Here is a 16,867-nt window from a genome sequence, read left to right as displayed (position 1 = left end):
GAACGAGGAGGTTGCGCCCTGCTGCGCTGATACTGTGGTGGCCTCTGATGAGGCTGGTAAGCGGTTACCCGACCTCCTGCTCCACTACCGGAGGCCTGGTGGTCCCTCCTCCTGATCGGCCCATTCCCCGGTAATGCTTTCTTCTCTTTCCTCCCCAACCCTTCTAACTGGTCTGTCTTAATCCGTGCAGCCTTCTCATCTTCAATCTCGATGTCTCTCTTAGCCTGTTCGTATGCGGCTGCATACGTTTGAATAGCTGGGCTTCTCAAATTGTACCACAGCCTTCCTATCTTCACCCCTTCTTTCAATCCTCTTAACGCCTGAGGGTGGTTGAAGGCTCCCAAGTCGAGGACAGTCCGATGAAACCTCTTGATGAATTCCCGAAGGGTTTCTTGCTCCCCCTGTTTCATGCTTTTCAGCTCCATCATGTCATCTTCCGGTGCCATTGCCCCACTAAACTGCTCTGCGAATTCCTGGCACATCTGCTCGAAGGTTTTAATGCTGCCCCGAGGAAGTTTCTTGTACCATTTTAGTGCACGTCCCTCAAGGGATAGTGGGAACACCCTGCACCTTTGGGATTGAGATAATCCTTGTACCCCAGTTATGTCGTTGAAGCGCTCTATGTGCACCAGCGGATCAGTTCTTCCCGAGTATCTGAGGTCTGGGAGGCGGAAATCTCTCGGAATAACTGCCCTCATGATCTCTGCTGCGAGCGGTGATTCTCCGTCCAGCATTATCCTCCAACCAGGGGCTCTGTTCCTTCCTTGCATGTCGTCAATTATCTGCGCTAGTCTGCACACTTCCTCCTCCAGCTGCACTGCACGACCAGGGTCACGTGCTGCAACTTGATCCCACTCTTGCTCTACATCATGCAAGTGTTGCCTCAACTCTGTTTCCTCTGCATTCACCACCCCCTCGTCCTCGTCACCAGTCTGTCTTGCCGGGAACTGCTCTCTTTCTCTATGAAATTCTCCCCGCAGAGGTACGTTATCTCTCTCACCACCAAATCTCCCAGTGGTTTGACTTCTCCCCGCACTATCGGGACCTGGTGCCACTCCACCGCCTCTCACCCTTCCCTCTTGGGTTACCCTTCGCTCGCTCCGCAGCTCATGCAGGATGGTTGTCAAGGTCTCCATCTGCTTTTCCATCCGTTCCATCCGGTCGAACATGACTTTTTCCCGTGCTTCACTGACTATCTCCCTCAGTGTCACGGAATCGTTAAACCTCCTATCACCCCCTTGTGCACTACTTCCTCCTGTCTCCATTGCTTTTCACTTGTTTCACCCCTCTTCTTGCTATCAACAGAAGCTTTTTGCTCTCATCCCCATAGACGGCGCCAAAATGTTGATGCGAGATTCCGGTTCTCCTCGTTCTACGACCAGGATCTCTGCTCGATCAACTTCATCACGACCAGGGGGTCTCCTCGCAAGGCTTCTTCTCCAGAGGTTCCTGCGCACACAGACAAGTCAGAGTACGCCGGTTATTTTCTCGGCGCAAACCCTCCGACGCTCAAGTCAGATATGAAGGTTCGGGGAACGCTTGCCACAGATCTTATGGCTTTTTCGTGGTTTTCTCTTCTTTAGAATTTCTTTTCCAATCTAAAAAATGCTAACCCCTTTACCTTCGTTGGCTACCTTTTTATAGGCTTCCTCTGAATCCCAATTTTCCGCTTTTTTCGAGACGGTATGGGACTCTGACTGCCGCGTTATGGGCAAACGTGGGATCTTGCGTGTTACGCCACGGTTCTGGGGAAAGCGTGGCTGTCGTGGTTTTGTGAGATCTTGTTTCCGCTTTTTTGGGGGACGGTATGGGACTCCGACTGCTGCGTTATGCTGCGTTATGGGCAAACGTGGGATCTTGCGTGTTACGCCACGGTTCTGGGGAAAGCGTGGCTGTCGTGCCTAGATCCTCGGGCTGGAGAGCATGTCTTGCCAACTGCCGTCGACCGGGTCTCCTCGCCTCTCGACCTCTAGCCGGAATGGCCTTATGCCTCTTACAGGAAATTTGCCTCGCGGATGACGTGCTCGTGGACGAGCAGGATATTTATGCTCCTGTTCCCCCGCGCACCAGGCTTTTACGGAACACACCGATTCGCAGAACTCTGCCATCAGATATCTGCTCACCATGCCTGGTCTCGTCGACGTATTTCTCCCAAACAAGTTTGATGCTCTTCTTGTGAAGAACCCTTAGTTGAAGACATAAATATTGTTAAATTTTAATTTTTTTTAATTTAATTTTGTATTTTCTTTTGTTTGGTTCAAAATATTTGAAGTAATGGAAAAGAGTGGGTTTTGGCATTTTTAGGGAGTTGGCAACAACCTGCATGCACCAAAAAACAAAGATCTTTATTTTAGTGGGTATGTTAATTTAATTTGCATGGCTCTCACACTCAATTCAAAGTATCTAAATCCAATAATGATTTAGCGATCTAAAGTTAAATATGATTTTGAGGATGAAAATGATTAAGTGTTTATCAACCTGATCATGCCTCATGATTGTTTTTCTTCCACGTTTGTACAGTAGATTCCATATTGTATTATGATTAAATTTTGACTACTTTCTTGGCTTTATAAAGAAATTATAAAAATCGATCCCACATTCCACTCAAATGATTTTGTTTCCATTTTATCAATGTTTGAAGTGTCATTATTGTTGTGCATTATATTATGCCTATAATATCGGGTTTATTTGTGATTCGGTTTATGATCGAAATATAATAATAAACAACCCGAGGTCAAAGACTCAAAGGAATTAATTAATATCTTTATTAGAGTTACATACCGTATATATGTAAGCATTATTTAAATATTGACTTTTTAAAATTTTCTAAATTATTTATTGATAATATTTCACATACATAATCGAGATAAATATAGTTTGTATCTGAATCATCGTTCATGTCATGTGCTAAACGATGGTTGAATTCATTATTCATTACTAATGTATTGATTTGCATCATATGGCACGTGCATAAAAGATTTTGTTGGGGGGTTTTGTCTCAATGTATCACAATTGAAAATTTAACTCTAAATCAACTTTCAAAGTAGAAGAAAATTTACTCTTATAATATACAGGGAGACTTAAACTTCAAACTTAAAAAATGAGACGAAAATGTGTTCACCACTCAATCAATCCACTGTTTTGTTGATACATTTGATTTTTTTTTCCAATTTATATTTTATATTACAATCAAGTCTACTTAATGATACATTTGGTATTTGAACTACCTAGGAAAGAGTACAATTGAAAAATAAAATAAAAAGAATTAATTACTATCTAGCATATGTTTGTAGATATAATTTGGTTAGTATTACTTCAGATCAATCAGTCATATACACTGCCACTAATTTTATCCTTGAAGATAACTTCAAAACTTGTGTTAGTTCAACTTGATCCCTTCAATTGGCTTACACGAAGAGAAAATTTTCAATTGATTGCGAAATATCGAAACATATACATTTGAACAAAATAATCAAATCAAAAGGAACATGAAAGCAGGCTGGGCTTTGGAAGCCCTAAAAATGGAGTAAGTAATCCAAAGTATATCCAGAGTTTACTAAACAAACCTATGGTGTCCTTACATTTCACTCTGTTGTGACACGGAAATACAAGTCCAGCTCCAGAGATGGGGTTGGACCAATTATCCAGTGGGATGATGTTGGATATCACTTTATCTCAAACTCCATCAACTCAAAATTCTATCAGCTTGATCTGAATCTAAAAATTTGTCCACATCTAAGATGACATTCGTGTATTAGGTGTAGATGAAGTAACAACTAATTTTATAAGTTATAAAATTAATAATTGAGTTAATAAATAAATCAACTTTTGCGATAAAAATTGTTGTCATATTATATCAAGAAAAAAATATATTTTTTCTCAAAATAAATTACATAACTTACATTTCTAAACCAACTACTAGAGGAAAAAAAAAAACAAAAGTGCATTAGATGATCGGAGTCTAATTATAAATATTGTGGAGAACGAAATTGCATACATTTCAACATGAAAATAAATTTAATTAGTAATAAAGATAAATAACACTTAAAATACAAATATGTATTAGGTTAACCTTTTATTTCTTTCAACAAACGCATCATGTATTAAACGGTAATCATCTATCTCGATATTACATTTTTTACGAGAAATTCTAAAATACATCTGAGGTAACATGTCAGCAATACAATAAATAAATAATGTCATGACATGTGTGCATTTATTTTAAAAAATTATCATACAAATGGTAGTTGTATTAAATTCAACTACATGTATCATGCATGTATCAATTAGTTATAATACATATGAGGTATTCTATAATTTCTCATTTTTGACAAATTGCACTTTTTTAGTCACATTTTACTCGTGCGTGATTCCATAATGAACGTAATTAATTAACGAACTACAATCTCAGTCTAATTTTCGGCCACGTGTCCGCACTCTTCCCGCCACTCTAGCACTCCTCTTGAGCCATTCCGCCTGGTGATCGATCACTCACTCACAGTCGCAGTGACAGCCTCACAGCGGACAAAAGTGAAATGTGATTGGTGGGTGACGATTGACGAAGAGTAAGCAGTGAAGTTAAAAGAGCAGCGAATGACCGGGGCTACAGGGTCCCCGGTCCTTCGCACAGTTAAAGGTTTATAACAAATCCCAGTTCGTTACATGCTCCCTAAATTTTAGACGAATCAAAATTTAATTCCTTTTTTTTTAAATTTTTATAAAAACACAACTAGTAAATACATAAATAAAAAAGACTGCATTTAAAGGAATCGTGGTATCAAGAAAAGTCCTAGAGCTAGTGTTCTTTTTATATAGAGTCTCTCTGTGAAGAATTTTCTTTTTTACTGTATTTTTTTTTCTTTTGGGGAAGAAGTGAGAACGTGTTACTGATAGAAGTAAAGAGAAATAATGGCTGATAATAACAACAACAACAACAATAATAATAATGGGATTAGCTTGGAGGAAATCAAGAAAGAGAATGTTGATCTTGTAAGTTTTGTTTTTTGTTTTTTAAATCTTTAATCTTCTATACTGTTGTAGAAAGTGCTTTTGGGGAAGCACTTGTATTTATTGCGCTTGTAGTTGTAGTATTCTTGATATTTGAACCTATTCTTGATGCTGCATTGATGTTATAATATTTGTAAACCAAATACAACTGATTCAATTTTATGGGATTAGAAGGAAGTAGGGACTGTTGAGAAGAGCTCTTGCTTGAATTTGGTAGCAAAAATTCATTTTGATTGTGAAATATTTCAGTTCTGATGTTTAATAATTTTACCCGTGTTTATTTACAGGAGCGTATTCCGATTAATGAAGTATTCGAACAGTTAAAATGCACACGAGAAGGTTTGTCAAACGAGGAAGGGCAAAAGAGGCTCGTGATATTTGGTCCAAACAAGCTTGAAGAGAAAAAGGCATTTACTTCTTTATTTTAATTATTTTGTTGGGAAAATTTTCCTGTAGTTAAGTACTTAAGAGGGAACTAATGTGTTTAATCAATTCTCAATCAGGAAAGCAAGGTTCTAAAATTTTTGGGTTTTATGTGGAATCCGCTCTCGTGGGTCATGGAGATAGCAGCTATCATGGCCATTGCTTTGGCAAATGGAGGGGTAAGCCTCTCTCTGTCTATGTCAGTTAGCGCTTAAATAATTCTCGTTACTAGGCCTTTCAATGAACATTCTCTATTTTGGTGCATTTCAATTTGCAAAATGTAGGGCAAGCCGCCAGACTGGCAAGATTTCGTAGGTATAGTGGTGTTGCTTCTTATCAACTCCACTATAAGCTTCATAGAAGAAAACAATGCAGGCAATGCTGCAGCTGCACTTATGGCTGGTCTTGCTCCCCAAACAAAGGTACTTTTTAGATAGATACATGGCTATGTTGTTGCTGCTATTAGAGGTAAGATCCAAGTGTAGAAACTATTGTAGATACTCATAGTAAATGGGGTGTTAGTCTAACCTTGTTTAATGAGTTAAATGGACAAGTAGTACATTTCCTGCTTTTGTGGTTTTTCCGGGTTTAAATTTATTTGCTCTAGTGTTAATCTATGATTCATATTGTGTGTTGGGTAAATTTTTTTATGTTGTGTGCATACTATTGACTGAAGGTTTTGAGAGATGGAGCATGGAGAGAGCAAGAGGCTTCAATCTTGGTACCTGGAGATGTGATAAGCATCAAGTTGGGAGATATTATTCCAGCAGATGCTCGCCTCTTGGATGGGGATCCACTCAAGATTGACCAGTCTGCACTCACTGGTGAGTCTTTGCCTGTAACAAAAATGCCGGGTGATGAGGTCTTTTCTGGGTCTACCTGCAAGCAAGGTGAGATCGAGGCTGTTGTGATCGCCACTGGTGTGCACACCTTTTTTGGTAAAGCTGCTCATCTTGTTGACAGCACCAATCAAGAAGGGCATTTCCAAAAGGTACAATCTGGAGCTAATCAATAAGGTTTTCGTGGTTAAATTGTGAATTAAAGTGATTCTATTTATCAAGATCTGTGCATTAAATTTGGGTGCCATGTCCTTTTTTAGTCTGCAATAGAAATATGGTTTACATATGCTTGGTAATAGAATAAACTTCTGAAAACAAAGATTTGTATTTCAGTGTATGCTAATAGATCACTGTATCACTACCAAAATGTGCTGAATGATTGTTAGCCAGCTTTTGTTCATGTTTTTGCTTATTGCAATAAATATGATGTATCAGGTGCTGACAGCTATTGGAAACTTCTGCATATGCTCCATTGCGATAGGGATGGTCATAGAAATAATAGTCATGTATCCAATTCAGCACCGAGCATACAGGAATGGAATTGATAATCTTTTAGTGCTTCTTATTGGTGGGATTCCAATTGCTATGCCAACAGTGTTATCCGTGACTATGGCCATTGGGTCACACCGGCTTTCCCAGCAAGGTGCTATTACCAAGAGGATGACAGCTATTGAAGAGATGGCAGGGATGGATGTCCTCTGCAGTGACAAGACTGGGACTCTTACTCTGAACAAGCTTACAGTAGACAAGAACTTGGTTGAGGTTAGTGCTCAAACTAAAATGGGTATAAAAACATTGTTGGGGGTACGGTATGGTGAACAGATGAAGGATCCTTCACACCAGAACCAAAAGTTGTATGCTCAAGTAAAAGGAAGAAAGAAACAAGAATATGGTTAAATAGATTGACGCAACCTATAGTTGTAATATTTTGTTCAGTTATTGATCATTGAAGCAATCAATGAATTTTCAGGTATTTGTTAAGGATATGGACAAGGACACTGTGATTTTGTATGGGGCTAGGGCATCTAGGGTTGAAAATCAAGACGCTATTGATGCTTGTATTGTTGGAATGTTAGGAGACGCAAAGGAGGTATGTTATTCTTGAGACAAGTCTTTTGCTTTCATTTTTCCTCTGTCTTATCTGGTGGTTCAATTTAAGTCATTTTCTTCTATGGCTTGTTCCTTATGACCTGAGCTTTGGCAAATAACATCAAACTATTGAGATATGAGCAACTAGTATGATGTGATGTTATTGATGACAAGCTTTGGTAATGGAAAGAGTTTTAAGTTAGACATGTGTGCGAGGGTCTGAAAGTAAGTGAATGAGAGCTTAGTGCATTTACCACAGACATTGAAATAATTCTACTTGCATTTAACACAGACATTGTGCTATGCACTTGTATTTGTTTCAAATTTCTTGAACTGATTCCTCAAAACTTCTTTCTTTATAAATCTGGAACTCTGATTAGAGAAAAATTCTCTACGGTTCGTTGATGGTGGACCAAGCTATATTTGCCCCCACCATTCTTACGGAGTTCATCAAGCCTTGTTTTCTTATTATAACCTTCTATTTTCAAGGCCAGAGCAGGTATCACAGAGTTGCATTTCTTGCCCTTTAATCCAGTGGAGAAGCGTACGGCCATAACATACATCGACTCTGATGGCAGTTGGCACAGAATCAGCAAAGGTGCACCAGAGCAGGTAATGGATTAGTCAGCACATGTCCACAATGCTTTTTGCATTTTCAGCGATCTTTACTGTCCCTAATTTATGGGTGAAATATGTACTAGATCATTGAGCTATGCAACTTGCGGGAAGATGTAAGGAATAAAGCTCATACCATCATTGATAAGTTTGCTGATCGGGGACTAAGGTCTCTAGCTGTTGCTGAACAGGTTAGTTTATATGCTTTCCTAAGATAACTTTATCAAAATCATCAAGCAATGCCATATTACACATAGAAAACGTGACTCTGAAAATTGTTTTCTTTTGCAGTCAGTTCCAGAGAAAACCAAGGAGAGCCCTGGAGGACCTTGGCAATTTGTGGGTCTCTTGCCTCTCTTTGATCCTCCAAGGCATGACAGTGCAGAGACCATCCGCCGTGCCCTCAACCTTGGAGTCAATGTCAAGATGATAACTGGTGACCAGCTAGCGATTGCCAAGGAGACTGGTCGCAGGCTTGGTATGGGAACCAATATGTATCCTTCTTCTGCCCTCCTTGGCCAGATCAAGGATGAGAACATTTCTGCACTCCCAGTTGATGAGCTCATTGAGAAGGCGGATGGCTTTGCTGGAGTTTTCCCAGGTAATTAGTAAATCCTTTATTTTCTGTTTAAGTGTGAGCATAGTTTATAAATTTGGAAAGATAGCACGTGTAGCACGAATCAATTTGAAAGTAACAAATTGGTAAGATATGTAAATCTGAGAAGTGACAATAGCAGTATGTTAAAATTTTCATTTTCTGCTTGCTATTTCCCATAAATACTATGATATACCTCATCCTTGTACTTAACAAAATTATATTTTTGTTTTATGAAATTTGAATATTGTCACAATCCTAGTTATCTAACGTTTTAATTATTCAGAACACAAGTATGAGATTGTGAGGAAGCTGCAGGAAAGGAAGCATATCTGTGGGATGACTGGAGATGGTGTGAATGATGCTCCAGCGTTAAAAAAAGCAGACATTGGAATTGCAGTTGCTGATGCCACTGATGCAGCACGTGGTGCATCTGATATCGTTCTGACAGAGCCAGGATTGAGTGTGATTGTTAGTGCTGTCTTAACGAGCAGAGCTATTTTCCAGAGAATGAAGAACTACACAATTTATGCAGTTTCTATAACAATCCGTATTGTGCTGGGTTTTTTGCTCATTGCTCTCATCTGGAAGTTTGATTTCTCCCCATTCATGGTTCTGATCATCGCTATACTCAATGATGGAACAATCATGACCATTTCCAAAGACAGGGTGAAGCCGTCTCCTGTCCCTGACACATGGAAGCTCAAGGAGATCTTTGCCACTGGCATAGTCCTTGGCACATACCTGGCTGTCATGACTGTTCTTTTCTTCTGGGCTATACATAGTTCAACCTTCTTCTCAGTAAGAATCTGACATTAACCTTGCAAATAGTGCCTTTAATTGTATATATACATCGAAGACCTACAGTTTTCAATTGCTTTAGTTTCCTCTTTGCCTCAATGATGTAATGCAAGTTAAGTATATCTTGTTTTCGTTTGCAGGAAAAGTTTGGTGTAAGATCCATCAGAGACAGCCCACATGAGCTTACAGCTGCTGTGTACCTCCAAGTGAGCATTGTAAGCCAGGCACTCATCTTTGTTACTCGGTCCAGGAGCTGGTCTTTTCTTGAACGCCCTGGTCTTCTGCTTATTGCTGCTTTTATAATTGCACAATTGGTGAGTTTAAGAAATTTCATGTCACATTGCCGTCATTATTCACTTGCACTTCTACCAGAAATGACCTCATTAACTTTATCTCAGGTGGCTACCCTCATCGCTGTGTACGCTAATTTTGGATTTGCAAGAATCCATGGTATTGGGTGGGGATGGGTGGGAGTTATATGGCTCTACAGCATTGTCTTTTACATTCCACTGGATGTTCTTAAGTTCATCGTTCGATATGCTTTAACCGGGAAGGCCTGGGATAACCTACTGGAAAACAAGGTAATTGAATAATTTTCTACAAGAAAATGAATTTTGACTTCTCTAAAACTTTTAATCACGGTTCTGGTTCTTTGTATTGCCTCAACTACGAAGACTGCTTTCACAACAAAGAAGGATTATGGTAGAGGTGAGAGAGAGGCTCAATGGGCATTGGCTCAAAGAACCCTCCACGGACTGCACCCTCCAGAAACCTCAGAACTCCTCAATGACAAGAACAATTACAGGGAATTGTCTGAGATTGCTGAACAGGCAAAGAGGCGTGCTGAAGTTGCAAGGTGATGATCGCGGGAAGCTAATGTCATCTTTAGTGATTAACTATTTAAATTTAGAAATGTTGTAATTCTGTTTCCATTTACGTGATTACCAGGCTAAGGGAGCTTCATACACTCAAGGGACATGTTGAGTCTGTGGTGAAACTCAAGGGACTCGATATTGAGACCATTCAACAACACTACACTGTTTAAGTGAAAAAGATGGAAAAGTTTTGTTGGCAAAAAGCGATGAAAGATACAGGCCCAAAAAATTCGATAATGAAAATTCAGAATATATGTTCTTCTAGAAACAGTTTCTGTTTCCTCTTTCTCTCTGTGTTTTTTCTAAGAGGATGAAAGGGTTCAGAATGTTCCAGCAGAAGATCGACTTAGATGATGATCTAGGGCTGGAAAAAGTGATTCTTAGAATTACATTTCTATTCTTATGTTTAGTCTGCTTGTATTCTTGTTTCATTCTTTTCCAATCAAGATTCCCATTGAAAAAAAATCAACTCCAGTGTTTCTGTTCATGCTCTCATTGCCAGTTTTGTTACAATGCTTATAACGCGAATTCAGCTGCATAATTTGCTTTAGCTACCTATTTCAGTCAAGGGAAAATAAAGCACTCAAGGACTGGGATAGGAGCAGCATTTTTCACTCACGTTCGTAGTTTATAAATTGAAACAGGGAAAAGCTACAACTAAAATGAATGATGATAATGAAATCCACCATAGAACTTTGAATAATGACTGATATTGGATAGTAACACGACTGCCCATGCCACACTACTCATCTGAACTTCAGAGTAAAGTTTCAACAGTATCTAGGTGTTTCTTATGTTCATGCTTACAAGAACTACAGTAAAGATTTCAAGGCACTCAGAGTCCTTGCAAACTAGATATCACAACTGTGATTATTGTAAAAGAAACAATCATATTTAGTTTACACATGAATTAGCCAAGTAGACATTTACAATTTTGTATTTGCTTGGTTCTTTTTCCCAGCAACAAATTTGTCAAGAATTGATTATTTTTTTAGTTTTCTGATTGGAAAATAACCCAAATGCTCTAAGTACCACAATGCCCCTTCTGCTGCATGCTCTGCTGCTGTTTTTTTCTTGGACTGAGGGGCACCAAAGCATTCCAAAATGGTGTTCAAGGACTCTATTTCAAAAGTAACCTTGAAAGTGAACCTGTGAAAATATTTGGATTAGTAAGCGAACACAATAGGATATTCCTGCAATTTCCATGAACTAAAATAATAAGATTGTGCACATTCTGTCATTATAGTAGTTCACTTCCTTCCATTAACATGTATCAATCACAAATTAGTAGAGTTTGATATCAATTATTATGTGTTCGACAAAATAACCATCATACTATTGTACAATTTTCAGTCATTTTACCTGGAAAAGTCAAACCAGCGAAAAATTGGAAAGCCAGTTTTTAATATCAGATGTTGTACTTACAATTTCCTGTAGCAAGGGCCTTCCTCTTGGCAGCAATCAAACGAAGGGGGCTTCCAATGGTTTGCGGCACATATCTCATGCAATTTTGATTTCGCCGATACCTTATTTGGAGCACCTAGAAGAGTAGAAAAGGAAAAATAGAACTTAATGAGTGCCAATTCATCAGATTTGCACAGTTTTTATCATAAGCAACTTGATGGGAAAGTTGACTTCCAATGACTGCTTAAAAACTATAACTGAACAGGGTGTCTCTAAAATGCAGTTCTGGAAACCGGTTTCATCAAACTTTCTTATCAGCAGTTAAAGTCAATTATCACCAGATTTTTCTAGAGAAGAGAAGTACTTAACAATGCCAATTAGATTTTCAACAAACACTACTCAAATTAAATGATGGAGGTTGTACTATCACTTCACGAAGCACTACTCAACTTATTATTCAACTTTAAAACTAGAAAGTAGCGTGTCTATTCAATATTTAGTTATTTCCCAGAAAGTCAAGGACTGTTTTGTAGGAATAGACAAATTGTTTCTTTTTCTGATAAAACATCAAAAAATATGGACCTACTTGATAATTTACCCTAATTAAAAACTATATCGATTTCCATTTTCAATGCACTATGCAAGGGTGGAAGGCTGGAAGCTGCTAGAAATGACAAGTGTCCCGTTAAACTGAGCTGTCAATGCCCTTCATCATAAGAAATTAACAAAAAAAGGGAGAGAGAACAAAAAAAAAAGAAAAAAAAAAAGAGAACTCGAACCAGATAATACACGATTGCATTGAAACCCTCAATTCTTAGATCGGTACCTTCATTCTTTGATTCTTTTTCATAAAATCTATCATCTTCATAATCATATCCACTGGTTTCAATATTGTTGATGACGCTGCTGGTGCTGTTGGGATCTATGTGCTTTGTTAAACAAAATAAAGCATCATCATCCCCACTCTTCATCGTTTCTTCTTTTGGCATTTGCTTTGCAATTCTCCAGCTGGGTATCTCATAATTTACCTGAAAACAAATTAATAAATAAGTAAAAAAGAAAATGACAAATTTTTTTTTTTTTTTAAAAAAAGAATTACCTGGTGGCTTTTTGTGGAGGTGATTGAATATGGATCAATAGGAGGAAGGTTTTTGAGGTTGGGCTTGAATTTATTATTATTATGCGGGTATGAACCCGGGCTTCTCTTCTCCATCTTCATGAATATGATGCTTTTGAATATGGTGCAGTTTTATATATATATATATGTTCTTTTTTTTTTCAACTTTGATCAGCATATCTTTATATGAATACGACACGTGTTACTAAAAATTAACTGGTGGAGGAGAAGTGCCAACAACCTAATGCCATTTTTGTTTGTTTTTGGAGAATGATATTGTTACTTGTGGAGGCGTGGTTTTCCTTTCCTGGCTACCAGGACAGCCGGTCTTACAGCTTGGGAATTTAAATATTGGCTTTTCATTTTTTTTAAATGAGAATTGATCCAGTGTGACCCATCATGCACAGCACCAGGTATATTTTCATCAGTGGCCGCCAGGTCTCATGGATTGGTTCTCTCTAATAAGAACATGTCGTCTGTTGTCACGCGCTAGATCGAATGCGTTTTCAGATTTGTCAAATTACATTTTGAGCATGTCATGGTGGACGTTATTACAAATTCGTCAGTCTCAATAGTCAATACAATAATCATGACATTGGGTGTAGGGAACGTGAATAAAATTCATATTTATTTGACAAAATATAATTTGAGAATAAGAATAAAATGTGTGTATCCTACATAATTTGATAATAAGAAATGAAATTTTCATTCCCATGCTGGGTTAGGAATAGAGATTCTCATTCCTTGAATTGACTTTTATATTTCTCTAATTTTTTTATATTTTTTGAATTACCCTCGTTCAAATCACAATTAATTTAATTATTTTAAATATGATTATTATTAAATTTTATTAACTTTATTATTATTATTAATGTTATTATTATTTTTATTAATATTATCATTATTAACATTTTTTTATTATTATTAATTTTATTTTTTAATTAATATCATTTTTATAATAATATTTATACATGTATCTAGTTAATGAAAAATAACTATAATTAATAGTATTGTCTAACTATTAATTCATTATTAGTTTTTCTAATGAAAATATTAAATCCTTTATCTGTTTAAAAAAAATTACTTAATTATTTAGCATTATAAATTTTTTTACAGCCTTCTTTATAAAGAAAACAATAATGATTGAACCACAAATAGTTTTGAACAAACTAATGTACATGTATAAGCTAATGTAGCATGAATAGGTTAGGTGAAACATAATAACAATTATTCTTTTCAATTACGTGGACTTATGATAATTTTATATAACTAACCTTCTCATGCCACATTAGTTTATACACACTTGTTTGTACAAAGTGATTGTGACTTTATAATTACTCCAGGGATATTATCATTCGTATACCCTATAGATGTTCTGTTATAAAAAATACTACAACACTTTGAGGATGTATCAATCGTTCACCCTAAATTGACAAAAGTTATCTGTCGACCACCAAAACCATTAGCTATCGTTTGAAAGTTAACGGAATTATAGTAAATTGATGATTTTACCCTTAAAAATGATTACTTGTATACCCTTAAATTCTTTTATTATCACTTGTATACTCTTAAATTATCACTTGTATCATATGAAAAGATCAAATTACCCCTCTGGTGTTATCCTATTTAAACGACAAGTAACGGTTTGGTGGACGGCATATACATTTTGTCAATTTAGAGTGGACGATTGATACACCCTCAAAGTGTTGTACTATTTTTGATAATAGAGCATTTATAGGGTATATGAATGATAATTTCCCATTACCCTAAAAAAATTATTACATTTATTTACTCACTTTTGAAGTAATTTTTTTATAAAAAAATAATAGTTCTAGAGCAATTAAAAAATATCTTCTTAATTATTTTCTGTTTAAAATTTTTTAATAACTTTTTTATTGTGTATATTCAAGATATAATAAAAGTTAATTAAATTTTGTGCTCTTTTTATATTTTTTTCAGTGTTGAAGCCACTGAATGAAAGAAAGTCTCACGAGCAGATTTTGCTTGGGCCCCCAGGGCTGGCCCTGCATAATTTCTTTGGACTTTGAATGAAATGGCTGCGGTCAGTGAGTAGTATTCATGATGATCTTCTGACTTTAAATCTATCGATCAATTATATTGTTTTTAGTCATTAGCAATATGATTACATTATGGTTTAAAAACTATATATAAAATATTACAAAAGCAAGTCAGATAACAGTAATAGAAATCAACTAATTATTCCAACTCAAAACCTAAACCCTAATGAATCTTGAATGAGTACCTTTCAATGCATATTTTTAATATCATGTCTCCGTCACTTATGGCATCGGTTGTTAACCATGTTATATGCTTCTCCAGATTTAGATTTTGCATATGAGTAACTATAGAGAATTAATTCTAATCCCACTTCAATCTCACACAAGAATAAATAAAAATTAAAATATTTTAAGTACTTTTATGGTGTATTTATTAATTAGTAATCGAAATAGGCTGGAATCATAATCTAGTAGAATTGGAATGGAGAATGAGAATCAGAATAAATTGTTTCCTTTAGCTGTGGAAATCGAAATCAGAATGAATTTTATTGCCATTAATTTGTTCACTTTATCTTGGAATCGAAATAGATTTTTGCAAGTTACTAAACTGATCTTAATTGATGATGATGATAATAATAATAATAATAATAATAAATGAGAATTTTAAAATTTAAGCAGGGATAATATGGTCACTTTAGGGAATAAGATTCCCATTCTCACTTTCCCACATAGGAATGGGAACTTTAGTAATCATTCTCAATTTTAGGAGGGTTCATATCCCATTCAATCTCTCATTTAAAGAAGTAAATACATTATTTACTCTCATTCCTTGATTTTCATTCACATTTCCAATAAATACCATTAACTCATTAAGTGCATTTTTGATTGGAAGAAATAAGAGGAGAGGAGAGGAACGGAAATGAGAGAGTATGAGAGAAAATAAGTGAAAAAGATATCACCCTCAATTTTATTATTTAACTAGAAAATAGAACCGCGTTTCACGCGGCTTTGAAAAAAGAATTTAGTATTATCATTTTTTCTTACTTTACACTTGATGAAACTGATAAAAAATATGAATTGATTTTTTTTTTAAGATGAGGCAGCCTTATAAAAAAAAAAAAAAAACTATTAGCCAGCAATACAAATAAAGAAGCAACCCAAAATAAAGAATAAAATGAGAGAATATATTATAGAGTGATTTTATTCATTCCAATTGTGTGTGTACAAAACAAAAAGATGAGCTCTCCTTTTATAGTTACATAATTACTCCATGAAATTAATAAAAAATTATGGATCATAATTCCTTGTGAGATAGTGGGAGTTATAAGGAAGCTAAAGGTTGTTAATGAGAGATAGTGGCGAGACTAAGAGATATATGTTATGAACATCTATATTTATTTTAATAAATTTATAACACTCCTTCATTACAAAGAATATGCCTAATTAAAACCTTTACATAATTGTTATTGTGTAATAACAATCAAATTAATTGTGAGAAGATGAAAAGCTAAATGTAAAAGAAAATTTCTCTATTTATTAGATAATAGAGAATATACAAAGATGAGAAATGGTGATGCCACATCACCTTCTTAAGTCCTAATTATATATATATATATATATATATATATATATATAGATATATAGATTTAACATGATATTTTATCATCTTCTCTTATTTCTTTTCCCTTCTTTATTTCCTTTGTCTTCCTTTTTTTTTTTTTTTCCATTTCTTCAAACCAAACATACCATTAAAATTTGAATAAATGAAAAAAATTACCTTAAAATTTTACTATATTAAAGTTGAAATCTATTTACTGTTTCTTAATTTAAATTCTGAAATTGAGACCAAAATTTTAGGCACCTTCGCGGCCCAAGAGAATGAAGTCTCTTCGGCTTTGATTATGTAAATGTCACCATCATAATAAAGTATTATTCTTCAGTTTTCCAAAATAAAGTTATTAAAATTGTAAAAGATGGAAACAAAAAAGATTTTCTAATAAATAAAGAACGTAATTTTATTAACAACGCTATCACTAATGACTAGAAGACACTAAACAAATTGAGTTGTGAGCTCATACCAGAAG

General features: G+C 35.8%; 2 protein-coding genes across 3 annotated transcripts; one reads left to right on the top strand and one right to left on the bottom strand.

The window, feature by feature from the left end:
• The first annotated feature begins 5,510 nt into the window (after positions 1 to 5,510).
• Positions 5,511 to 10,598, top strand: LOC18035980 (ATPase 9, plasma membrane-type). Its single transcript, XM_024181382.1, has 13 exons — positions 5,511 to 5,609; positions 5,715 to 5,852; positions 6,107 to 6,421; positions 6,705 to 7,031; positions 7,240 to 7,359; positions 7,848 to 7,970; positions 8,060 to 8,164; positions 8,265 to 8,574; positions 8,855 to 9,369; positions 9,510 to 9,683; positions 9,768 to 9,950; positions 10,044 to 10,225; positions 10,318 to 10,598. Exons 1-13 carry the CDS (start codon positions 5,541 to 5,543, stop codon positions 10,412 to 10,414), a joined length of 2,658 nt encoding a protein of 885 aa, XP_024037150.1. The 5' UTR covers positions 5,511 to 5,540; the 3' UTR covers positions 10,415 to 10,598.
• A 336-nt stretch (positions 10,599 to 10,934) lies between these two features.
• On the bottom strand, positions 10,935 to 12,970 carry LOC18035986 (ribonuclease 3-like protein 1). 2 transcript variants are annotated; one of them, XM_006427483.2, is made up of 4 exons: positions 12,748 to 12,964; positions 12,475 to 12,676; positions 11,670 to 11,784; positions 10,935 to 11,393 (listed from the first exon to the last, which is right to left on the bottom strand). In XM_006427483.2, exons 1-4 carry the CDS (start codon positions 12,865 to 12,867, stop codon positions 11,228 to 11,230), a joined length of 603 nt encoding a protein of 200 aa, XP_006427546.1. In that variant the 5' UTR covers positions 12,868 to 12,964; the 3' UTR covers positions 10,935 to 11,227. The 2 variants fall into 2 exon arrangements, with proteins under 2 accessions (XP_006427546.1, XP_024036419.1); XM_024180651.1 differs by having other exon boundaries at positions 11,265 to 11,393; positions 12,428 to 12,676; positions 12,748 to 12,970.
• Positions 12,971 to 16,867: the final 3,897 nt, after the last annotated feature.

This window comes from Citrus clementina, unplaced genomic scaffold (genome assembly GCF_000493195.1).
Source record: "Citrus clementina cultivar Clemenules unplaced genomic scaffold, Citrus_clementina_v1.0 scaffold_7, whole genome shotgun sequence".
Taxonomy (NCBI): Eukaryota; Viridiplantae; Streptophyta; class Magnoliopsida; order Sapindales; family Rutaceae; genus Citrus; species Citrus x clementina.
Note: the sequence above shows the minus strand (reverse complement) of the source record. Positions and strands in the feature narration are given on the sequence as shown.

What these genes read in the sequence shown, in the direction of transcription:
- LOC18035980 (XM_024181382.1), top strand. Translation starts at nt 5,541, where the DNA reads ATGTGGAATCCGCTCTCGTGGGTCATGGAGATAGCAGCTATCATGGCC. An exon ending in GTCTTGCTCCCCAAACAAAG is followed by an intron (nt 5,853 to 6,106) that starts GTACTTTTTAGA and finishes TATTGACTGAAG; the next exon opens with GTTTTGAGAGATGGAGCATG. An exon ending in AAGAAGGGCATTTCCAAAAG is followed by an intron (nt 6,422 to 6,704) that starts GTACAATCTGGA and finishes ATGATGTATCAG; the next exon opens with GTGCTGACAGCTATTGGAAA.
- LOC18035986 (XM_006427483.2), bottom strand. Translation starts at nt 12,867, where the DNA reads ATGAAGATGGAGAAGAGAAGCCCGGGTTCATACCCGCATAATAATAAT. An exon ending in CCTCCACAAAAAGCCACCAG is followed by an intron (nt 12,677 to 12,747) that starts GTAATTCTTTTT and finishes ATTTGTTTTCAG; the next exon opens with GTAAATTATGAGATACCCAG. An exon ending in AAAAGAATCAAAGAATGAAG is followed by an intron (nt 11,785 to 12,474) that starts GTACCGATCTAA and finishes CTACTCTTCTAG; the next exon opens with GTGCTCCAAATAAGGTATCG.